A 25,470-nucleotide genomic window follows, 5' to 3' on the forward strand; every position below is an offset into this window, starting at 1 on the left:
GTTTTGTGGCTTTAGCAGGTCCCTTTGTGACTGTGTTTCATTTCCTTAAAAGCCATAAGAGAAACTCTGTTCTTAGTAAAGCAAACAGCAATATCCTTGTTAGCTGGGGAGTAGCGGAGTGGAAAGAGGGTTGAAGTTCTCCTAATATTGTAAATATGCCATGGGTGTGTTGCACAAGGTATAACGTTGTACATGAGCTAAAATGTGAATTAGAAAGCAAAGCATTCTGTGTTTTACCTTCCGTAGGAATGCATTATGCCTGGTGGGAAGTAGGCTGTGTAGCAGCCCCCTGAATATTGCTCCGTGGCCCAGTCCTTCTCTTCATAATGCACAGGCTGTGAGTTTCAACAGAGGAAACAGTGAAACACTGACAGAGAAATTGGAAAGAAAGAACATATTGCTTTTGAAGAGGGGGATAACAGGCTAAGAATACCTGACAGAGGAGTGCCATGTCATCTGGCTAATGCTATCCATCTGCACAAAACAATTTTTTGTGCTTTTACAGAAACACCAGTCTCCCACGGGCACACGACAGGACAAATTAAAACATGCACTGCCTTCTCTTTTCTTGTGCAGGGTGAGACTGGCAGTTCTTTTCTTCTTGTACTCAGACCTGCCCTCCCCTTGTTGCATGGCCCAACATGCAATTTTAGGTAAACATTTTAGGTGCCAGGAACTTTGCCCTCATCATCCAGAACAAAGGAGCAACAATATTGTGCAACAGAGCCAAAACTAGGCATTAATTCCTTACTTGTAGGGATCCCCCGCAAATACTGCATAGAACAAACTACTGTAAATAATCCAGAGGGGAAAAGTTTTGTGGCTTTAGCAGGTCCCTTTGTGACTGTGTTTCATTTCCTTAAAAGCCATAAGAGAAACTCTGTTCTTAGTAAAGCAAACAGCAATATCCTTGTTAGCTGGGGAGTAGCGGAGTGGAAAGAGGGTTGGAGTTCTCCTAATATTGTAAATATGCCATGGGTGTGTTGCACAAGGTATAACGTTGTACATGAGCTAAAATGTGAATTAGAAAGCAAAGCATTCTGTGTTTTACCTTCCGTAGGAATGCATTATGCCTGGTGGGAAGTAGGCTGTGTAGCAGCCCCCTGAATATTGCTCCGTGGCCCAGTCCTTCTCTTCATAATGCACAGGCTGTGAGTTTCAACAGAGGAAACAGTGAAACACTGACAGAGAAATTGGAAAGAAAGAACATATTGCTTTTGAAGAGGAGGATAACAGGCTAAGAATACCTGACAAAGGAGTGCCATGTCATCTGGCTAATGCTATCCATCTGCACAAAACAATTTTTTGTGCTTTTACAGAAACACCAGTCTCCCACGGGCACACGACAGGACAAATTAAAACATGCACTGCCTTCTCTTTTCTTGTGCAGGGTGAGACTGGCAGTTCTTTTCTTCTTGTACTCAGACCTGCCCTCCCCTTGTTGCATGGCCCAACATGCAATTTTAGGTAAACATTTTAGGTGCCAGGAACTTTGCCCTCATCATCCAGAACAAAGGAGCAACAATATTGTGCAACAGAGCCAAAACTAGGCATTAATTCCTTACTTGTAAAGCCTCTTTCATCCCCAGTGCCTTGGCATATGCCTCACTGATCCTCTTTTTCCTATAAGAAAATAAAATCAGAGTCAGGAAAAAAAAAAGGGTGTGTGGGGGGAACCTCTCCACTCTCATCTTTTTTATAAAAAACCCAAACTTGAAAACAAAATCAGAATCAGAAAAAAAAAGGGGGTGTGGGGGGGAACCTCTCCTCTCATCTTTTTTATAAAAAACCCAAACTTACTGCAACATTGGAAAGAAAGTTGGGTTAGGCTTTGTTTTTAAGTCAGATTTCAAGTTCTTATCTTAACATGCATATTTCAAATGCTGATGCCTAAAAGTTACATCTAAAATGGACTCAGGGAATGGGAAATGAAGGTTGATTTTGGCAATGAGCTTTAAAAAAATAAATCTTTGTACAGCTATTTTAGGATGCAGAGCCAATTCATCCTCATGTTCACTGGTGTAAGACCAGAAGAAAAGCAATATAAATCAATTAAATCCCTACAGATTTACTATAGCTGGGAATAAAATATGAGCTGAAGAATGCTGCTCACATTCCTAAGCAGAGCTCCCCTTTCACTTGCACTGTACCAAAACTCACATTTAGAAAGTACTGTTTGTTCATTTCACTGACTAATGGGGAAACCATACTTTTATAAACACAGAAGTTTAAAAATTTTATCACCCAGTCTGAATGTGAAGGAGACCCAAAAGGAGACATGTCAGCACTGCTGTATCCCTGGGTTAAAGCATCATTCAGTGGAGATGTAGTCTGGGAACATGGTTGGAAAAATCTTCTCTGTTCACAAAGAGACCCAGAATTGGTAAATCATAGCATGGAAGAGTGGTCAGGACTTGGAAATTTAGAAATATCCATAACTGGATGAATATTAGCTTTAGTGTCTCAGCCTGTTTATGCTAAAATCTCAATTTCTGCCTCAATTTCCAGTGTTGGCAGTTGTGCTGAGCATGTATAAATGTGCACATTCACACATATATTCACACACATTCCTGTGGGGAAGCATCCCAGAGAAACAATTTGTTTCTGAATATCTACAGCTTCTGAACTCTTACCTCTCTTCCTTGCTGAGGTGGGCCAGTTTGAGAGCCTTTCTGCTAAGGATGAAACTGAAAACAAAAATAAGATACATGAAAATCACCCCAGCTGATTTGCAGGCTCGAAATGACTCTAAAAATGGATTGGCAAAGCACTTTACTGGTATGTAATGAGCTGCAGGTTTGTCATCATAGCTCAACATTAAATAACTGCAGGTCACACAGGTGAAAAAGCCCATGCAGGGTAACCTGCAGAGTCAACTGAAAGGGAGGGTGTGCATTCCCTATCTAGTATGATCCAAAAGGACTGAAATTCTCAGTTTATTAAGCTTTTGCAGTCCAGCAGGCAGCTGCCTGTGTCACTTGGTGTTAGTGAGTGATGGCAGCCTGCTGCTCTGACAGGCACTGCACAGTGTCATGGATCACTCCTGCAAGAATTAATATTAATTAATTATTAATTATAGAAATATTAATCCTGCAAGGATTAATATTTACTCTTCTTGAAGGAAACAGATTTGACAATTAGTTCATCTGACCCTAGTGGAGATATCCAGGGGATGAAGTATGTTCCTCCACTCTTTTAGAAAGTCACATAAATCCATTAGGAGAAAGAAAGCTGGAAACTGTTTGCCATATGGGACTTGGAGGAGGTCTGCTGCTCTCAGGTCATGGAAGCTTTCAAGCCTTGAACATGCCCATAAACATGTACAGTTCAGTAGAAGGGGTGAGCTTTCCCTGCCAGACACTCAAGGAGTAGTTGCCTGACATTTATATTGGCCTTTGTTTGACACTCTCACCTCAGATTACACGTGGAAACACGTGTAAAGATTGTTTGTTCATTTGGTTTCAGCTATTTTAAAAGCCAGTCAATGTTGTCCTGTATTTTCCCACCTGTTTGTCCAAACTGTAACATTTTTACTTGTCAGTTTCTACAGAACCTTGATTTTTTCACTGCACAGCTGCCTCCCTGCTCCAGCAGCTGATGTTCCCCAGCTCAGTGGGGAGAGGAGAAAATGAGGATTTCTTGGACAATTGTGTTGTCATTTTGGACCAGGCACTAAACATAAAAGCCCAACATAAGCCAAATACAGGCTCAGATAGGTAAGACAGGGATTTATTTCTAAATCTACTCCACAGCAATAAAAAAAAAAAAAAAAAACAACAAATGTGAACTGAATGCTTAAAAAAAGGCTACAGCAGAATTCAACAACTCCTTCCCAACCACATTTTTGTATTAGGCTGTTTATAGCAGAACCTTCACAAAAAATTTATACGGACTAGAGAGGCACAGGCTTGGCAGAAGTGCTCTCCTCCATCTGTGCCAGCTGTGGAAGTGAGAAACAGTGATGTAACCTGGTCATTTCCCCTCTCCCTCCTGCTCCCACTAACTCTTACAAGAAGAAATACACATCTTGGTAAAGCCAGCAGCTTTTACCCCATAATGGCAGGGAAAGTTCCATCAGGTTTTGTGTCATCTATGGTTATTCCAATTGGAGACTCTTCATCCTCAATGACAAAGGAACCACAATAACCTAAGGGGAAAGAAACCCCAAGATGATTGTTAGAAAAACTTGTTGATGATCACTCTTTCTGATAGGAATGAGCAGGGGAAATTATCCCTAAAAGGAATTGTACAGTAATTCTGTTATTACAAATAACATCTATGTGTCTGAAGAGTCTCTGTAACAGTTTCTCTATTCTCTCTGACTCTGGGAAATTGTGTAAAAATCATTAAAATTCCATTGTTAGCTAACAAGGAATTTCTGTGGATTGCTGCAAGTCCCTTTGGCTTTCTATTTTGGGGAGAATAAACATTAAAAATAAATGGATCTAGTCAGAATTATGGTGATTCATTCCATGAGTGATTTTGACCAAAACAAACCTCAGTGGAATTACATCTGGTCACTGCAGGCTCAAATTCCCACTATTTTGATTTTGCTGGTGATAAGATTGTTAGGAATGGTGTTCCATAACAGTAATGCAGCAGAAGCATGGGCTGTCTAATCTAGGACCACATCAGGACATGTTTCAGTTGAACATGCAAAAAAATCTCATCTAGAAGACAAGGCATGCACCTGACTGTATTCCTGCCTAATCTCAATGGCCAGGTTACGCCCTGAAACATGCAAAAAATGATATTACTTTGATTAAGAAATATTCTTACCACTCTCAATATTGTTAGGAAGAAAGTGGAACTAATCTGTTCATAAAAATAGTTCTGAAAATAGTATCAGTTAAAGCGGAGAAAAACAAGATATTACAGCATGGAAAAAATATCTTGAGCTGAACAAAAAGCTAACCTACTTTTCCCAGTCCTCTGAGATATCAAGTCTGCAGAACAGAAGATTAAAATCAGGGAAAGGTCTTGCTTACACCTGAAGCTCTGCTTGTCATCTGCTGTAAATTCTCTTTGGCTGACCTAAGTGTCCTGGCAGGAGAAGGAAGAAGGGAGCTGATGCTGCAGGGAAGCTGATGCTTCTGTGCTCTGCAGGTTTCAGCAAGGTTTCCCAGGGAAACATTGCTTGTTCTCTTGGTCATCCCACCTCAGCCAGCTACTATGAGATTTGGGATCCTGTTTGGGTCTGGACTCATCTTTGGGACAAGGCATGCACACAAACTCAGAGAAAGGCTTCTGCTTTCTAAGGAGCTTTACTTTTCACATTTCTGTATGTTTGATTTTGGGGTTTTGAACATTTAACCCTCCCTTGGATTTATTTTCCTGATTGTTAGACAGCAGAACTTCAAATTTTGCACAGAGTTCCCAAGTCCTCTGCATTCCCCACCTACCCTTCCTCCTCCAGAAGGCTTCCCTGTAGTACATCATGGTTTTTATGACACTCCCCATAGGCAAACGCTGAATTAACTGGTTTCTGTCTGGTGGCAGCTCTGGTTTGTAGTGAATCTTAGTTGTCAGGATTGGAGGGATGGCACTGATCACGTACTTGCCCTGAAATGCAGAACAAAGTCAGCACAAGGAGCTGCCTCCCTGTGAACTCATCCCACAGGACATGTTTGGAAGACTCTCTTAATAGCTGCTAACAGCTTTCCCACTCCTGACCCTGCTAGGTGGCTTTCCCACACACAGATTTCCAGGTGACAAAAGTAATTCTGCCATTTCAGAAACATGGAGCTGGAAAAAACAGACCAGAGTGAAACTTGCCTGGAGACAGGTGGAGAAATGGCACAAGAGACATCCTGTGGCCTGGGTAAAACTGCCTTTATATCTCCAGGAAAATATGACCCACATTTGTCCCAGTTATAAGACACTAAAAAAAAATCACATTTGTGCGCATTCACAGGATGTTACTTCAAGACAAGGAATACTAATGGTGATTCCAGCTTTCCTGAGTGTGCTCCATCCCTCTCACAGGCCCTGGGTCTGACTGGAGCAGTGCAGGACTCTGTAGGGTGACACTAAAGCACAACACTGCTGCTCTCAGGTGCTCTCAGGCTGGTGGGGCTCTGTGCGCCCCATGGGTGCCACTGTGGGTCATCGTGGGTGATGGAGCATTTCAAAGCACCAGAGTACAGAGGCAAAATCTTACTAAAGGTGTTTGAAATTTTTTTTTTTTTTCTGTGCTGCAAACCACAAATGCAGACACAAACAGGAAGGTTATTTTTTCTTCCTTTGAAATGGTCTCAATGAAGAACTAAAACACAAAAATACATAAAGACATAGAAAGTTAAGGCAGAAGAGTCAGAGTAATGACAGAAACCAAGTAGCAGAACACCAAGAAGAGAGCCAGTCATAAATAAATCTGTAAAGCAGGTTCCATGGAGAGTCAGCATAGTCCAAGAAACAGACACACACAAATGGACACTTCCTGATTACAGCAGCCTAAGAGATACAGCAGATATATTCCCCTACTAATTGCATGCTCCACTTTTATTCTGATTGAATTACCTCATATATCTCATGGTTTAGAGTCTCCACAAGGACATTATCACCTGTCTGATCGATACTGATCACAGGTCTCTCCAGTTTAACTCTGCCTTTGAGGCGTTCCATTATTTTCTCTGATATCTGACCGGAACCCCCTTTAAACTTCCTCTCCTAAAACAACAAAGAGGAAAGAAACACGGACAAAAAAATCAACAGCATTAATCACAATGATATTGAATACAACTTCTGCTCACCATCACGAAATTGCAGGCCAAATCTTCAAGTCCTTAGGGTGCACAAAGACACTCAGACTTTCAGAAGAGCCAGGGCATAAACCTGAGCCTCAGTGGGGATTACTGACTAAACCACTTTTGCAATGGCTTCCCTAATGACCTGGCTTAAAGACTCTTTAAGCCTAGAGAACATGCACATATAATGCAGGCTTTCTAGCAAAAATAAACATATCACTTCATTCAAAACACGTTCTGAGTATTTTACCCACCACAGTGCTACCAAAACCCTCAAGTGTGACAAAGAAACCAACTCTACAGTGAAATGCTGTGCCAGCCCAGAAGCAAGACAGATCTTTAGCTGAGTCTGGTCTCAAGGTAATGAGCTTTCTCCCTGTGTCTTCTCTGGGAAGACACAAAGACAGCACTGCCAGGAAAAAAGCACAATCTATGACACATTTCCCGGCAATGTCCACGCAGAGGTCAGGGGAAGCACTGAAAGCTCTTTCAGCTGCCAGCCACCAGCGGGAGGTGAAGCAGCTCACTTTTATGTGTAAGATGCTGGTACTGGCAGGGAGGAAAGGATCCATAAAGTTTAGTGCTGCGAGACTGAAATGGCTGCCCAAGCAGGTTTATAAGACTTGGAAGGGCAACTAAGCCAGAAACCCTTAGTGCTTTTGCTCAACTAAAATTGACTGGGGTGAGGGAAGAAGGAAGCATGATAGGAACAAAGACAGCTTCTCCCATCCAGCTACAAAGAAAATAAGTTCTCTTCCTAAGGTAGCTTTCCCTTTTCCACATGTTTCATTCAGCTATGAGTATCTTGGGATTAATTTTAACTCTTGCTGCAGCATCTAGCAGCTGCTGATGTGGGACAGCAAACACGACTGAGGGGCTCCTGAGGAGGAAGGCTCTTAGCCAGGTCTGTCTCCTACCACAGGACAGCATCAGCACTGCTTACATCCTTCCTGAAACATGGTTGTCTATTCTTACCACAATGGACAGATGTTGATGGAAACTGTTGCCATGTGAGCTGACCCAAGAAGGAAGGGCCTTTTGCTATTTACTTCCAACTCTTGTCATTAGAGGCTTCAACACCAAAGAAACATCCACATTTCACTCTGAAGTACACTTGTTCTGAACTCTTGTAAACATTCAAATAACCCATAGAAAATAAATTGGCAAAAAAGCAACACAACTGCAACAACTGCAACAACTGCTGAAGTAAATGCAGAAAGCCCCCAATTCTTTAAATAGTCCCAATTTATTCCATATCTTAGCTAATAAAATCCTAAAACATTAACAATAAGCACTAAACAGAGTTATTTGACAGGGCTATATCACCCCATGAGAACACATTTCTCTCTGGTGCCCTCATCTTTTCATTAATTGCAAGGTTTTGATGGGTACAACACTGCACTTGCTCATCACAGTTTCAAGAGAGGAGGAAGGAAATGAGACATTTTGTACCTGGCCCCCATTGGTGATAGAGAAAATCCTGAATGTGCCCCCACACTGCCTCACATACCACAGGAACCAGAGGGCAGAGACTTCGTGAGGCTCAGACGTGACGTTGACGTTGACAAAGACCGTGGCGAAGTCTCTGACAGCTCTGCGTGAGACACAGGACCAGGAAAAGGCTGTCAGTAAATAGGACTTCCTGACTGCTTTCAGGATTTTATTTGCCATACTAAACAAGGGCTGCTTTCCCAAAGTCAGAAAAGTCAAGTTGATTAATATTTGTTTAATTTTTCGGTCTGTGGTGAGTCTGTTTAAATAGGTTTCTACCAGCACCTCCTTCCCTCCCAAAGTATTTACTTACTTTGAAATCCCACTGATTTCACCTCCATTAAATACTTTCCCAGCTGCTATTCATTTCATCAGAATAAATATTTTTTTCAGCAGAAGAACATTTTTTGTCATCTGTTAGTGAAACCTTTCTCCATTTCTCATGGGGAGCTCATTGGGCACATCAGTTCCTGGGTCTGATGGGTCCTGAGGGACTGAGCAGCCACGGAGCCCAGACATTCCCCACCTGTCATGTAACACTGCTGCACTGATCCTTTGTGAAATCAAGAATCAGACTTGGTAAATAACCCAGAGAAAACCCAATTGGCAATCATTGCCATAAAAATAAGGAAAGGGTCACTTGTCCACCACAGAACCTCCTCTGAAATAAACAGAGGAACAGCAGCTATTCACATTTCCTGCATTTGTGGCCACAGATTTGTAAGAAAATTGAGATCATTTTGCAAAGAAGGTAAAAGGACTTTGACTTCAATGAAGCTTCATGAAACAACATGAATTTATAATCATCTGATAAAGGAAGGAACTTTGCAAGTTATCTGGGCTAAAATACGTAACTTATAAACTTTTATAACCTCATTTCTCAAAGTATGAAGTCCATTCACCCCTATTTCACTAGCCAGGATATGAAAGCCTGCACACAAGAGTCCTCTATGACAATTCTGAGAGCACCAAGACACTAAACAGTTGCAGCAGGTTCAGGCCTAAGAAATGTGAAAAAAGTCTCCAGGATCAGTAGATGCTGATCTGTAACACAGGGCAAACAAATCTTCTTTTGTAATCTTGGCCCTGAGTCATACAGAAAATGCTGTGGAAGAGCTTTTCTGTTTAAGCACTGTTTTTTAACTGTGCGTAGAAAAATGTGGCTTGGCTAAAAGATCTCAAATGGGTTTTTACTGAGTTTTGAATGCATTGCAGCTGAGCACATCCATTAAAACTGGATGTTTTACTGACAACATTGGCAGTAGAAGCTGCCCAACAGAGAAGTCTGTTAAAGGAGGGATCACTACAAACCCAGTCCTGCTTATGCTCCACCAGCTCCGTGGCTAAAAGCAGCAGTAAAAAACTGGAAAAAGAAGAGACAGTGCACTTGCAACAGCAGTTCAAAGTAACCAAGTCTGCAGGCAAAAGGCTCATAAAACTAATTGCAAAGAAAACTCCAATGGCACAGGGAGCCTGAGCAAGTCCAAATGGCTGTACAGCATATCCCATGGAGCTGGAGCAAGACCTAAGCCATAAAAATGAATTTCAAATGGAGAGTTTTGGTCAGGAAGCTGCAGGCACAGCACTAACCTGCAGTCAGAATGAAAGGGCAAACAGAGCACAGTCACACAAATAAAAGACACTGAATAGGAGGGAGGAGATGTTAGAGAACAGCAGAGGGGCTGGCACAGCAAGTGGGGACACGACTGCTCATAAGAGCACACTTCTCTTTGCCTTATAAAGAGAAATGATTGAAAAGAGAAGGGAAAGTAAGAGAATTTCCAATTGTCATCACCTCAAAGTATTGAACATTGTTCCTTTTTTTATTTGTACAGTGCAGTCCCTCACAGAAAACACACCAGTCATTTTATAAATGATACAAGACCTTCAGCCCTCTTCCTACCAGCTCTTGTGGATGTTCTGTTGGATCTGTTGCTCACAAACAAGGAGGACCTGTGGGATGATGCAAAGGTGAAGGGCTGCAGTGGCCATGAGACTGTGGAGTTTAAGATCCTGAGAGGAGTACAGCACACAGCAGAACGGCAGCCCTGGAATTTGGAAGGGCAGATTTCATCCTCCTCGAGGGCCTGAATGTCAGTGTCTCATGGGAAACTGCACTGTAAGGCAAAGAGCCCCAGGAGAGCTGGCTGGACTTCAGTGATCCAATGGTTTGAAGTGAAAAGGAAGGTGGGAAGAGCCCACACCACCACTGCTGTGTCCAGGGACCTGCTGAAGCAAACCCCAGGCTCCCCCAGCACCTTTGGTGCCACCTGCCAGCCAACCAAAGCCCATCTCTGTCGCATTCACATTCTCTGAAAAATCCCTTCGCCCAGGATTTTTCTCCTGGGAAGCTGAGAAGCCTCAGAAGAAAGAAAAAAATTTCTTATCTCATTTGGTTCTCCTGTGTTGCACTCCTGTGTGGAATGTGTTTGGAGATTGTTTATCCAACAGGTGATAGTTTCATTGGTTTCTGCTGTGAATTACTTTGACTGCTTAGGGAAACAAAAAAAAAAAAAAAAAAAAAAAAAAAAAAAAAATCATCTTTATTCAAAATGCTGTCATGAGGGAAGGGGAAAAAAATCCCTTCTAATATCCCAGCTCATGGAATATTTTTTCTTGTCATGAGAAAATATGTACACTGAGTTCAACCTCATTTTTTCAGGTATCTTAGATACCTCCAGATCTTTTTGTCTTCTCTCATAGAATCATAGAATAGTTTGGGTTAGAAGGGCCTTTACAAGTCCACCCCTCTCAGTGAGGAAAACCTATTATTTCTGTCAGTTCCTGGGCAATATAGAAATCTTTCTGATGGATGTTTCGTTTCTGTTTTGTTCTGTTGTTGAGGGTTTTTTTTTTAATATATTAAATAAGCAGCTGCAAACACAATAGATCTCAAACACCTCCTGATCTGTACTCAGCTGTACCACAGACCCTGCCAAAAAGCCACTATCATTCCACAGCTGGCATTTCAAAGCAGGTAAAGAGTTACGTACTTGGTCCAGCAAATCTTATTTATCAGCTCTTTCATGGTCATTTTGTCCCATTCTTCAGCATGTGGAGCATCCCATGGTGCATCAACAGGAATCTGGAGACAGAAGTGAAATACCCAAAAAATGATTCAGTACTTCACCGTTGCCTGGTGTGCTGGATAGTAGCACAGATTTAATTGATATGTTGGCCAGGAGTTACTTTTGTCCCCTGCACATGGACATAAATTTGGAACAAATTCACTAAATGGAATAGTTTCCATTCACTCCTTTGGGCATGAATTGTACCATGACCACCAAATCTGTCTTTGGCTGACCAGTGAAACATATCCTTGTGTTGGGACTCATCTGGCTTTTAATTGTCCAGAAGCAATTCAAATTTAGTTGTCTTGGTGTCCTCTAGAAATTGAGGGGAAAGTTCTTTTTCCAGTCAGTTCCAAGATGAATATCCAAAGGCCCCTATGTCTCTCTGCTAATTGCAGAGTAAGAAAAAATGTCTAGATATTTTTTAAATACTTGAGGCAGCTAAATTCTTAGTAATAATTATTTGTATGTGAGCAACGTGATGTGGATCCCTAAATCTTTTAAAAAATGTACTATTGACAAAAAGAAGTCTAGTATAATACATAAATTTGATTCTGCAAAACTACATAAAACCAGTGGAATTTGCAGGAGTACAGTGAGTTATGCTTGGAGATTCTGATAAGCCCTTGGTTTGTTGCTAGATTTTATGGAAACTGATGAATATTTGAAAGAGAGTATAATGCTCCAGGGGCTGCAGTTGTACTGCTTATATTTTGAACTTTAAAAATAAAGTTACTGTGAAGTCAAACTGGAGCCCAGCTTAGGCAGCTACCAAAAAAAAAAAAAAAAAAAAAAAAAAAAAAAAATTCTTTTTTTTAAAAATTGTTTCATGGAATATATTAAATAAGCAGTAAAAACCCTGCCAGAAACAAAACAAGAACAAACTCGATTTATTCACGGAGCATTGCAGGAAACACAGAATTTTGACAGCCTACCTCTTTTCCCATCTTGTCCACGGTTCTCCAGAAGTTATTGTAATCCAGAAAAACCAAGGGATTCCACGTTGAAGGGCAAATGTCATTGAAATTTCGTGACTTTCCCTGAAATGCACATAAAACCACAAGCAACTGAAATACAACAGAGCAGATCTTCATTACTCAAGAATACAAAATTCTCAGAGTCATCACATGTTTGGCCTTTTGCCCCAAAAGACCTGGCTGGGTTTTTGGGTTTTTATTATTTTTCCTGCATATAAATGCAAGCAATGGAATGCATGTTGCTAAATAGGAGGGATAAAACCAGCTGGACTGGCACTAAAAAGGACAATAATCCCTTTTTATATTTACTGTTCTGAAGGGGTGGGGAGGGGTACATTTGGTCTGAGCAGGTTGTCAAGTTCTGGGCTAAGGATACTCAAGGCATGGCCAAAGAGGCAATATTCCTCGTTCCTAAGCATCCTTCATTTTTTAGATTTAAATGAATCTTCTATCTGCCTGCTGCTGAAATGGTTAAAATGGAATGCATTTCAAACCATTCAAGCACCTTTATGGTACACCTCACTTTAAAAGCAAACATACCTCTTTTATTATTCCATGAAAGAAACCTAGTCTACTCTGAACAGGAAGTTTTGGCTGCAGGAAGAAAAATATTGTACTCTTGCAAAAGTGGTGTCAGTGCTTACAATGTGTGTGACACAGAGTTGCAGCAGAGGCTGAAACTGTTATTATCTGAAACTGACTGTTTCAGATAATCCTGTGATATAATGACAAGAGAAACAATCTAACAGCAACTGCTTCTTTGTGATAACTTTAATCTGAGACAGGAGAGGAATGAGCAGGTAACATTTTATTAATTTGCTTTGAACCTTCCCCCACGTAAGTCAGTGGTGAATTTCGGATCAGACCTCTCTGTTCCCTGCCCTTCCAGCTGTGTCAGCAGTTTGTGTGAGGATGCAGGGAACACTCTGACCATGACAGGCAGGAGCTGTGGTGCTGAAGCAGTTTGCACCCTGCTTTTCAGTGCCATGGAGCCCGTGGCAGCCCAGCACACCTGGCAGGTGGGAGTCACGGAGCAAGAGAGAGGCTGCATGCTTCAAACGCAGGAAATGGGGACACGGGGACACAGGACACGAAGCAGGAGCCAAACACGCCCTCCTCACACTTGCTGAGAGAGAATTTATTGATCTTCCCCACTGATAATTGTGTGTAAATGCATTTGGGCTTCTGATGTTCTGCAGAACATCTTTCTCTGCAAAGATCATAACAAAGATAAAGGCTGCAAGGCGCAACTCAGTGATCATAGTGGCTTTCAGACTTGGCAAAAGGAGTGAAATACTGAAATTCCTACACTTTGTTGAACTCTTGTCAGCCCCAGGAGAGGCACAGTAGGGGAGGCAAATGTACGTGGGTAAGGCAAGTCCTGGCTGACCCTGCCTGGTGTTGTCTCCTCTGGAGCCCATCAGGTCACTCTGTGCTCTTCCTCCTCATCATCTTCAGTGAGGGCAGCAGCAAAGCCACTCTCCTGTTCCATCCAGACTCAGCAATTTCTGCTCTGGGCCAAGCAAAGCACCAGCTTCTGATCTCAGCAATTAGTTCAGCCTGAGATCCACAAGTTTATTTGTGGTTGTTTTTTTTTTTTTTAATTCCAACAAATGTTGTGCTTTCAAGTCACCAGGAAGTGGTTGATTACCTCTGGATTTCTGGGTATATAATCTCAATCTTGTGTGGCACGTACTTTTTTCTCTCTTTTATCCATATTTTGTTCTTTTTCAGACTTACACTGAAGGAAGGTGGCAGGGGGGATGCTGCTCCAGCCTTCTCCAGGTGCACGCCTGCATGCAAAGCATTTCTGCCACGCCAAGAGCAGAGTAAATGCTCCTGTGAGCTCCCAGCAGGGAATCCTCCACATGACACTGGCTCCTCCTTTCCCTTGAGGACAGTTTCTCACTGCCAGGCTGCAGCACTGTGCTCAGCCACAGAAAAGAGGGCCAAACAGTGCCTGCAAAGGGAAATACTGATTCCTACAGCTTTTACTGTCATAAACTAAAGCTGTATCAAACTAGGAGATACTGATAACAAGCAGCAACACACTACTAATCATTTTATTCTTATTGCACAGCATTTTGCTTTTCTAAAAGACCATCAAACACTCTCAAAATTAATTTATTGCTAGTCTTTTTATTGTGGTTGGGAACACAGGTGCCATGCATATTCCTTCCTTGACATGCTTTGACCTCAATAATTCTGCCCTCCAGCAGAGATGGGGTGCAATGCTGTCAGGCCACCCAAATCAGGGTGAGGAGAAGTTATTACTGCCCTTCTCTTCTGTTGATACTGCAGCCTGTGCCCAACCAGGAGTAGCAGCAAAAGGTCCCCAGTTTTTCACTGTTCAGTGAAAATCTCTTTCCCAAAGTCTTTCTGATGAGTGACTGTGTTTGTACAGAGTGATGTAACTTGCAAACAGCTCTCCTATCCTTAGCTTACTTAGCTTAAAACATCTTTGGTCAATGCCGTAGCCCAGGGAGATCAATGGGAACACATGTTTTAACCCCTGAGAACTACAAAATGCCAACTGATAATTTAAAAAGTCTAGAGTTGTGTCACTTGTGGCTCTCTTCTGCATGTAAAAAAACCCACAACTTCAGTAAGACTGGAGTCCGATGGCAGGAAAAGCTGGAAAAATACAAGTGCTACCAGACCTGGAAGAGGCTAAGACAATTCAGAGAGGCTGAAATAGTTTCCAGACACAGTGACATTTGTGTGGTGGGGCTGTACCTATCAGAGATGGGATCTGAGGAAACCCAACTCTAGCAAATTCCAGGCAAGAAATTCCCATTTCCCATCAGGCAGCACGAGCCCAACAGCCATAGACACATCAGTTCTCCAGCTTTCTCCCTGGCACAAGTACCTCCACAGCAGGGAGTAAATCCAGCCCCAGTGAGCTGGGCTGGCAAATTATTAATTTGGTTTTAATATTGTCTCCCTGCTAGGCAGAAGAGCTCTGGCTGCAAGTTTCACAGAGGAGCTCACTGCAAACAGGGGAGGTCTTGCAATATTCCATTTTTAAACAAATTTATGGTGTTCTGGATGTATCATTTTCAGAACTACTGTTTTCTTAACTGAAAGGCAAATAACCTACTGGCTTAGCCCCCGTGCTAACACATGGCTGCCTGACTGACCCACAGAGTTTATCTAACTCTTTTTTTCATTTCCTGGTGTGTCAAGTGGTTTCCTGCAGACCTCAGATCTGAGTCCTGCTGCCTGCTTGGATTAGTTACCCCACACCAATCCAAAGAAAACAAGATCCTCAAGCACCATCCCTCAGTGGTTAGAAAAAGGCAGTGAGAGATGAGCTCTGCAAGGTTCCTCCCTTCCCCAGGGCTATGCTGGGGCTTGTACCCAAAACTACAGGAATTAACCCCAAGCTGTGACACCACCCCAAGTCTCAAATTGTGCCAGAGGAGCAGACAATTTTACCAGACTTGAGAAAGGCAAGCCTGTCTCCTGCCTGCTGTGCCAGGGGCAGGGCACAGCCCAGGAAGCACAGGAGGAGCATCCCCCACACCCCAGAGCAGGGGCTGTGACTGCCTGGGGCTGTGCCCAGCACAGAGCGGCAGCTCCCCAGGCTGTGATCCCTCAGAGAATCCTTCCCTGATCCCACCTGCAGCAGGTGAGCCGTGCTGGGCCTGGGGCTGTCTGATCCCTGTGTGAACAGCAAGTTTGTGGTGATGGCAGAGTCTGTCAGACCCACCTGCTGCACCCTGAGCTCTCAATCTAAAGGCAGCATGAAGGAAAGGAAGGACTAGAGGGCTAATCTGAAGCACTGTATAGAAATCCTCATATTTTATCAAGTGTTCCCCCTCTGAAAATCATAATTCTTAATTAAGTAATATTATATACCCTGGAGCTGTGTGCTGCTGCCAGATGTTGGAGGAGTGCAGTTATAGAGAAGGGTAATACCACAGCAAGGCCCAATGCCTTTACTTTCTAAGATCTTCTACTAAAAAGGTGAAAACAGAGCTTCAAGGACCTCTGTTAAAACAAAAAGCTGTCTGCCAGCTCAGAGAAGGGAAAACTCCAGCACATCTGCCCCTTCTCAGTCCAAAAGCATTCTTGCTGAACTATGGGACAGTAGCCACAGAGAAATTTAGTTGGAAAGAGGGCTCATAACAAACACTTCAGTTTTAAGTTACAAATTTACAAGGACATGATACAAAAAAAAAAAATTCCTGACTGACATTAAAGGAGTCCATGTTACCATGCTAATTGATGGGAAAGAAAGGACAAATTAAAAAAAAAAAAAACAAAACAAAAAAAACAAACCAGATATAAACAATAGTTACATATTTGGATTTTCAAAGAAACTGTAACTACAAAGGAAACCTGCACCAATGATACAACTTGGTTAATAAAGCTTGCAGTATGTGGGATTTTTCCACACACATATGGGAAAAATTCCTGTCAGAGAAAAGAAGCTCATTAATCCCTCTGGGGGTTTTCACTTTCTCTTGGCTGCTTCCACTGCTCGGATAAACCATTTTCCCACTTTCTCCCAGCTCAATCCAAGCAGTATCCTGGGAATCTTCAGAAAAAGCCAAGCTGGACTGATCGTTAAGGTAAAGAGAAGACCAAAAATCTCTTAAACCAAGGGTGCTGGAGATTCCACACAAATGTCACAAACACAGCTAGAGCTGTGCTTAGTCATTGCTCAAAACTTCCTCTCCCCTCTGACAAAACCACACAACACTGCAGACTCTGGAGAAAGCTCTTGGGAGGAGACCTTCCTGTCTGGCCCTGGCTCCACACTCCTGGACAGCCACCAGACAAACACCAGAGAGCTGAGACACAAGGGGAGAAGATTTAATCAGACCTTTCAAGGTCTGCAGGTGGCCCATGGCTGATGGTGTATCAGCCCAAGAAGCTGAAAACATCCATCTTTCAGATTAATATTTAATTTCTGTTTGATATGACCCTTTAATATCAAACAATCTCTTTGCTAGCACTTTCTGCCATCTAGGAAATGCCACAGGTGCTTTGTTCCTGGAGCATCTTTGATGAATGTGAGGGGTGCATCTGCAGCTGGGAGAGCACAGACCCCTAGCTGCACCTCCCCATCCAGCCTGGCACCAGTGTGCAGCAGGCAGCAAAGAGAGAGGCAGGTAAAAAAGAGCCCTGGGCACTGAGCAGCCCAGCCAACAGCCAGGACTGCACAGATGGAGTTCAATTAGCTTCTTCTGGACGTGGGATATAAGAGAGGGTTCACCAACACATCCCTAAATCAAAGGGCAGGGTGACTGCACAATGTCTCAAGGAAAAAGAATGGAGAAAAAGCTGTGGAAAACCTTAGGAAAAGAAAATAGAAGAAAAGGGCTACAATTCATGGGAAGAGGATGTGGGAGAAATGAGACCTACAGGAAGAAGAAAAGCATCACTATTATTCATCCAGTGCTTAAATCTGGGAGACCTTAAAGCCCCTTTGCTTTCACCCTGGTCCAACAATTACAGCTCCCTTGGGACCCTAATTAGCTCAGCAGGACCACGATGACAAATCCAGAATTGATCCACAGCCTGTGATCCAGCTGAAGAGCTCATAATGCTGCCTATTGCTTAGAAATATGCTTTCACTTCAAAGAAAACATACAAAATTACATGGTCATTAGCAGGGACGTGCAAAATGCAGTGTGGGACAATAAAAAGCTGCAGCTTTGGTGTCAAAATGGATTAAGGGCTCAAAGTAATGTAACCCATTAGAGCCTTTTATTTAACATAAAGAAGATAAGTGCCTTTTAGGATGCTGAGATATTCATGCCTGAGCTTAAATTAGAGTGGGACAAACATTCTGCTGGTACAAACCAGCCCATCCCTCTTGCTGTAGAATTACATCTATTTTGCATGAGGGGGTGACAAGTTAAGTTTTTTAGTATTATGGAGTGGCTGTGCAATTATTTAAGATGTGCCTGGTTTATGAGCATGGCATCAATCTGCCCAATAAGGAGTGCTTGCAGAACCAGATGGTAAAACTTTGCAGCGTGAACACATTGCTCTAATTCTTAGGAAAAAAAAATGGGAAGGTAATAGAAATGAAACCAATTAAGGATCCATCTTAACAGAGGATGGCTTGTCTATATCAAGTATGTCAACTGTGACTCATACAGGCTTCAAGTCTGGTTCTGCCAGAGTCTGTTAAGTGCCAAAACTAAAGAATATTTTTTAAAAAATTGAAAGCGATGGTCTTTGCAAATTAAAATAATACTTTGTGTTATGGATACAGACAGTCACATCTCACATCTATGAATCTTAGGCCTTTCTTTGTCGATCTCCCTGCTGCTCTCACCCTGCCCTGGTTTTGGCAGCAGGTCCTGGGTAGGACCTGTGCAGAAAGATCAGTGGGCTAAAGATCTGGCACAAGGGCTGGAAATCTGCTCTGAGGACAGGTTCCATGGCTGCTCACTGTAGCCACAAAAGGACTTGCTCACGAGTGGCCACCTGGACTCCTGCTGCCCCACATCTCAGAGGTGACATTTTGGTGACTCTTGGGAAGGGCTTGTGTGGCACTATTATCTAGAGAGGGAAGCTCAGAGTCTCAGATTAGATTATTAACTTCCAAACACGCATTTATGAGATGAATCCCACTCTATGGGACTGGGGGAGATCTCATGTGAATCCAGTCATGTAGGCAAAATATATTATCCTACTCCCAGGCTAGTTCCATAATACTGTTCTCCAGTATCCTCATTCAATACTGTCCATCAATACTATTATTTTTTAAATTTAAATTTGGCTTTTATTTCAGAACAAGTATTTCCTGAATTTCAGGCAAAACTTCTTTGGAGGGTATGTTCAAAGACAATGTGCCAAATGCACCCCAGATTTTTTAGCTGCTGTCAGCTGCATTTTCTGAAGACTTTCAAAAAGAAAATAAGAACCATTTGTTGCACTCCCAGCATGTTAAAACAGAACAACAACACTTCAAGCAGTTGATTACTAAGGGTAAGTTTTAAATGAAACCCTTTTGATGGCTGTCAGTAATTTCCAAATTTCAGTGCTACCTTTGGGTACTTCAGCATGGAAATGCAATATACTTACAATATTTGCAATGTGCAATACTTACCCCTTTGTGATGGAACATGTGGCCCTCAACATACACTTTATAGTTCTCCACCCCCAGCTCTTTTGCCAGTCGCAGAATCCGGTTTTGGGTAGGTCCCACATATGATCCACCAACATCTACATAATTCACCTTGTCATTCTGGGAAAAAGAACACAGGAGTCAGAAGCTGGGCAGGAAGATCCTCAATACAAACATCTGAAGCAGAAAGAATTATTCCATACTGAATGGAATGTATGTGCATGATATTCAGGAGGGATTTGTTCATGGGAACAAATGGGAAAGGTTGTGGAGCATGGAAATGGGCTGCACGGGGAGGTGGTGGAGTCACCACCCCTGGAGATGTTCAAGAAATTCACATTACTTTTCTTGTCATTGCAAAACATTTCTGCAGCTGAAACCACCTCCAGCATCAAGGCTTGTTTTCTCTCTCTAGATATCTGCTTAGACTGAGTGCTGCAGGTGCTGAGCACTGCACTGCAGTTTTCCAGGAGATTCATCTCCTTTCCAGCACTGCATCCCTGGGCTCCAGGGACCCCCATGGGCAGGGCCCCCCAGCCATGCCTGCCATGAAAGGTGCTCCATGCATCCCTCAGACCAGTTCCCCACTCACGTGGGAAGTGGGTAGAAAGCAGAAGGTTTCAGGGATGCACACCATCACAGCAGGCTGATCTCCCAAGACAGTAACTCTTAAACACTGTTTACAGTGAGTATTTTAAGCCTGGCACTCTCAGTGTCACAGAAGGATGGTGTTTATGCTCCATGTTTCATCTTCAATGATTTCTGCTGGAACACCACTGTTTATCTCTGGTTCCCCAGCAATGGCACCTGACATAATTTACAGCTCCCTCAATTCCAGGGTGGGAAGCAGAGGTAATGTCTGTATTACATTATCCTGTGCCACAAGTGACTCTTCATTTCTTTCATATTTTTTTCTAATGGAAATCAAGATGCATTTCATTTTTAAAAGCAGGAGTGTTATTTCAGATAATTTTAAGACATTTTAAAACATATGCCTGAGCCATAATGATGTCTGGTCCTGCTCAGGCTGCTTCCTATAGGGCTCTAAGTTATCATGCCTGTTACAGTATGCAAAGGGAGATGAGAAAAAGAGGGGAAATGCTCTGACACTCCTGGTCCCAGATGATGGTTTTCAACACATTATTGAAGACTAGGTAGACAAAATTCATTTTTCCCTCATCTGCAAAGCCAGTCACTGCATCTTAGAGGGCTGTCAGGTTGGCCAAGCAGGGATTCTTCTTGGTGAACACATGCTGACTGATGACTTTTGGATTAGTTGCTCTGTCACCTTCTGAGGGATTGAGCTGAAGCTGTAGTTCCCTGGATCAAAATAATTGTAGTTCCCTGGGTCAAAATAACAGCAGTGACATCTGTCACATTGTAGACCAGCACAAGAGGGAGTCCACATCTCATGAAGCACTTACCCTGATAGTGAATGTCCTTCCTCCCACTCTGTCCCGTGCCTCAAGGACCACCACGCTGACCCCAGCCTCAGACAGCAATTTGGCAGCTGACAAACCTATCAAAAAAAGAGAAAGTGCATTAAAGGCAGTGGCAGCAATCAGCCACATTCATGGCCAAAAACTGAACTAAAGCTTCAAAGTCAGAGATTTCAATAGACTGCTCTCAAAAATCCCTGAGAGAAGCTAGGAGCTTTGCAGGGTACCTCACCACAGAAATCATGTAGTTGCTGCTTAGTTGTATTTTATGACCACTCACAGCATTCACAGACTGAAGTTTCCTCCTTGGATTGGCATTTTTGCCTTTCAAAAGCAGCAAAACTTCAATTATTAAGGGACAGACACACATCCTACTCTTCATTTGTGCAGCCTATGGAAAGGCAGCACCCAGCCTGGGGGCCTTGCAGTGCTGCAGGGACATCAAAAATGCTCCCATCCCACATCAGCCCTGCTCCTCCTTGGCCTCATTCACATGCAGAAGCAAAGTCTGCTTCACTGTCAGGATTCATTTTCAGAAATGGAGTTTGACCATGACAATCAAACAGGCTGCATGCAGATACCTTGTAAGTGGAATTATGGTCTCAGCAAAAATCATCTAATTATGGGACTTTGTGATGGAGCCACTAGAGACAACTGAAAATTCAATAGGACAGGAGACCTCTTTGCTCCTGACAGATGCAAGCTGAAATTGTAAAAAGCAATCATGAGTTGGTGAAATCAGATTATGCCACTGCCCTGCAGGCCAATTTGGCACTGAAGCATTGTTTCTTGGGAGTTGTTTCCCCTCCTTAAGTACACGAAAGGCAGCCCTATTGATCAGCACTTCCAAGACATCCTGCAGGCAGGAGTAACAATATTACCCTCATGTTTATTACACTACCCTGAAATGTGATTAAAATCAACTTTTTGTGAGCCTACAAAGAAGGCATGTCTGAAAAGACCAGGGGAGAGGAATCATGCTGGGAAGAGTTAAATGTACTCCTTTATTCTAAGGGCAATGCAGAATTGACCATAAACTCCTGTGCACAGAATCTTTCAATGGGAAGGTGGAACACCATTCACTGGAAACCAGAAGTGAGGAAGTTCAAATGTCTTACATTGCCAGAAATTATGTATCTAATTTTCATACTCATCTAAAAGTAACTTTACACCCTTGCACCATATTCTTCAGATTGCTGCTGGAGCAGAAGTATACTTAATTCCTTCACCTATTTAATATTCTAGTTTTTTAATTGCAAGCCATTTTTCAGTGGAGTGGATATATCATAAATTGATCTGATTTATTTCAGTGATAATTTTTTTCCTCTATGAAACTCTAGAAACAATTTTCTTCTAGCTAATTCTTTAATCATTGAGTGACAGTTTCTTTTCCCCCCAACATAAACACAGAATACACAAATCTATGATGTTGAAAACACAAACTGCAATATTTTCTTAAAAATACGCAAATTTTATATGCAGAAAAATGAGATTTCAAAAGATACAGTAGGTTTTGTCACAAAACAGAGGATATCCTACATGTATAAAATAAAATACTGAATTCTCTATTCTGTATAAATATCACTGGACACTCAGACATGAGTGGGTAATTCTTTTGTAAGAAAGTTTGCTGTAGATATACATGCCTTGAAAAAATTGAACATGAAGCCAAAAGAAGTCTGGCCTAGGTATGAAAAAAAAAAACTAAATGCAATCTCTGGTGCCTAAAACCGTAATTTCATACTGAATACAACAGCTCTATTCCTGCTACAGTTGTTTAGGAAGAATAATGGTCACACTGGACTGAGCTGGAAGTTAAGCTCACTACTGGATTATAGCTTAATTATGGGATGTATCCAAATAAAGCAGGGCTGCTAAAGGATGAAGAACGTGTTGTAGTGTGACTGAGGTTCTGTAACTTGTTTGCCTGTTCAACTGTACTTGTTCTCCAGACTTACAGGTGGTTAAGTTTCATTACTGCTAACCCAATGGTCATCTGAGAAACTGATCCAAAAGAAAAGAAAAAAGGCTTTGAAGTTTCATAAACTGGGAAACAGCAAGAAATAAATTAAGACAGAAATGGCTCACTGGGAACTGGGAGAGGGCATGACTCACAAGTATAAACAATACAGAATATGTTTATTTAAGATTACTACTACACAATTATTTGCTCAAAGCATGGAAACTATTTTCTTTCAAAACAGAAGACTAGGATCAACACCCCCACACAGCATCTCTAAGTCTATCTCTGTCTGTTGGACCCACATCTTTAGCTCCATCCTGGTCAGACTGAAGTGCACCAGGTTCAGGTTCTTCCACAGGTTCATCTGAAGCACCCCACAGGTCATGGAGCCTATGTGCTTTTTATACACAATTAACCTCTAAATTGGCTGCATATTTACCCTTCATCTTCTCCATAACTTGAGTTTTCAAGACTTTTGTTGCTGTTCCAGTATCCTGGAGAGGACTGGACACCAGAGAGTGACCATTTGATAGACGGGGTAAGAATGAGAGAGGAAGGAATGAGACCTTCTCCTTTCCTGCTCCTTGCCTCATCCCTGCCTGCTCAGCTCCCCTCAGGCTGCATGGAGCTATCCTCCCACTTCCTCCACATCACCTCCATCCCAGAGGACATCAAGAACTTCAGCAGCTCCCAAGGGACAGGGAAGAAGCTGCGGCTGCCCCATCCCTGGAAGTGCTCCAGGCTAGGCTGGATGGGGCTGTGAGCACCCTGGTGTAGTGAGAGGTGTCCCTGCCCATGGCAGGGGGTGGAATGAGATGGGTTTTAAGGTCCCTTCCAATCCAAACCATCCCTTACAGGCACACTATTCCAGGCCAAACCGGGCTCAGTGCTCAGAGCAGGCAATGCCAGCACTCCAGGGTCTGCTGCTGTGACTCTGTGCAGACACTCCTGTCACAGCTCAGCCTGTGGCTCTGTCACCTCCCCCGAGTGCAGCCTGAGATAAAGCTGGAAACCACCTCAAATCACTGGACTAACTCCTTCCAGATATCCCCTAATTCCATGAATCAGAAATACACCACTTTCTGCAGCAAGATGGAAGGAGCCTGCCAAAACCACAGCTCATTCTCAGTGTCTGCTCTGGAAATTCACTTATTGTAAAATGGAAACAAACAAGGCCAGACATCCTCCACAAGGGTTTCTATGGAAATCTCACCAGCAGCTCCCCTCCTCTGAAGATGCCAGGCAGAAAAGCTCTGCTCCTATTGATTCTGCAGTGCTATTAAGGACTCGGAATTGCTGCTGCTACAGATCATACTGGCTGCTTTCATGCCAGAAAATTGTCATAATGCTACCACAAGCAAAGCCCTCTGAAGTGCACCAAAACACTGGATATACAGAAAAAAAGAAAAAAAAATAAAGGAAAATAAAGAAAAGAAACTAAGATGAATTGATGCCAACCTGCAGACTACAAGACACACTCCTTGACTGAAACATAAGGACACCGAACAATACTGAATTTTGTAATACAACAAAGCCCATCTCTACCTCACATGAAAGAAAAGTTCAACTCCATAGGTAGTGAACAACACTGGGACTTAAGAGACTTGAACTTGATTCCAGAGGAGTCCTGTAATGTGGAAAATGGTTCTCTGTTTTGTAGGGAAGTGTTTATAAGTGTAGATATATGAGAATAATTCCAAGTTGCCTCAATACTGGGGTTGATACAGAGCATATGAACAGAGATGATTTCTATAGCACAAACAGTGAGTTAAACTTTAAAAAGTTACTTTATTGGAAATAGCTTAGTGATTGTATGCTAACAGTACAGAGTTATAGTTTTCAAAATCTAGGCTCTGTAAATACAGAACATTCCTTCATAAAATCCTTATTAATCCACCCTACTGTACACAACATGGGATAGTCACATCCCTGTGAGAAAGACGATTAACTCATTACTGTAGTGTTCTAGCAAGATTTAATAGAAGAAATAGGGAAAAATCTTCCTGTAAAATCCCTACACTTTTCTGATCTTCAGTGGGGAAATAATTTTAAGACTTTTTTGCTCATTTTTCTAACACACATCAGTAAAATAAGAGATTTGGCAATATATCATTATTAAAGTTCCAATGTAATGGCATTCTAATGCTGTGATTATTTTTACTGTTTCATTGATGGAAACCCTAACTTTTTCTAACCATAATTGAGTAATTAAACCTGGCAATGACCACCTTAAAATCAGCTCTCATTTTTCCAGCTACAAATCCCTTTGGCAAATAAAAATGAACCTGTCAATAAGAGATGCAAAACATTTCTGTCATTACCATAGGGTAAAATCTCCCTTCCTCACCTATTTATGCTTCTCCTGCAACCTTGATTACCCTTTCACTGGAATTTTTGTGTACATCATAGCATTTATTTAAGTCTTAAAATACAATTAAAATGTGCTCAGTTACATCTGATTGACCAGAGAAGCCACTAATGGGCAACAGCAAACAGAAAGCTGAGAATGAAAGAACTTTCCTTTCACTGACTAAGGATTTGAAGATTTTAAATTGCTACTGAAAATATAAAAAGACCCCAAGCCATCACTGTTATTAATTCAGTAACAGCATCTTAAATCCACACAAAAGAGCAAGAATGCACAGTGTGGATCACAAGTCTACATTTATTTCTACTTCAGTGTTGCCTAATAC

General features: G+C 42.2%; 1 protein-coding gene across 1 annotated transcript in view; it reads right to left on the reverse strand.

The window, feature by feature from the left end:
* LOC121364527 (amine oxidase [flavin-containing] A-like) overlaps nt 1-25,470 on the reverse strand; it is a 35,418-nt gene that overhangs the window by 4,381 nt on the left and 5,567 nt on the right. The window contains exons 2-12 of the mRNA XM_041487885.1: nt 20,800-20,894; nt 19,358-19,495; nt 12,244-12,348; nt 11,231-11,322; nt 8,199-8,340; nt 6,520-6,669; nt 5,403-5,562; nt 4,051-4,147; nt 2,634-2,687; nt 1,566-1,623; nt 1,052-1,149 (exon numbers count right to left, since the gene is read on the reverse strand). Coding sequence (XP_041343819.1) covers nt 1,052-1,149; nt 1,566-1,623; nt 2,634-2,687; nt 4,051-4,147; nt 5,403-5,562; nt 6,520-6,669; nt 8,199-8,340; nt 11,231-11,322; nt 12,244-12,348; nt 19,358-19,495; nt 20,800-20,894 — 1,189 coding nt within the window. The remainder of the gene's footprint in view (nt 1-1,051; nt 1,150-1,565; nt 1,624-2,633; nt 2,688-4,050; nt 4,148-5,402; nt 5,563-6,519; nt 6,670-8,198; nt 8,341-11,230; nt 11,323-12,243; nt 12,349-19,357; nt 19,496-20,799; nt 20,895-25,470) is intronic.

This window comes from Pyrgilauda ruficollis, unplaced genomic scaffold (assembly GCF_017590135.1).
Source record: "Pyrgilauda ruficollis isolate IOZ18807 unplaced genomic scaffold, ASM1759013v1 scaffold85, whole genome shotgun sequence".
NCBI classification, from domain to species: Eukaryota; Metazoa; Chordata; class Aves; order Passeriformes; family Passeridae; genus Pyrgilauda; species Pyrgilauda ruficollis.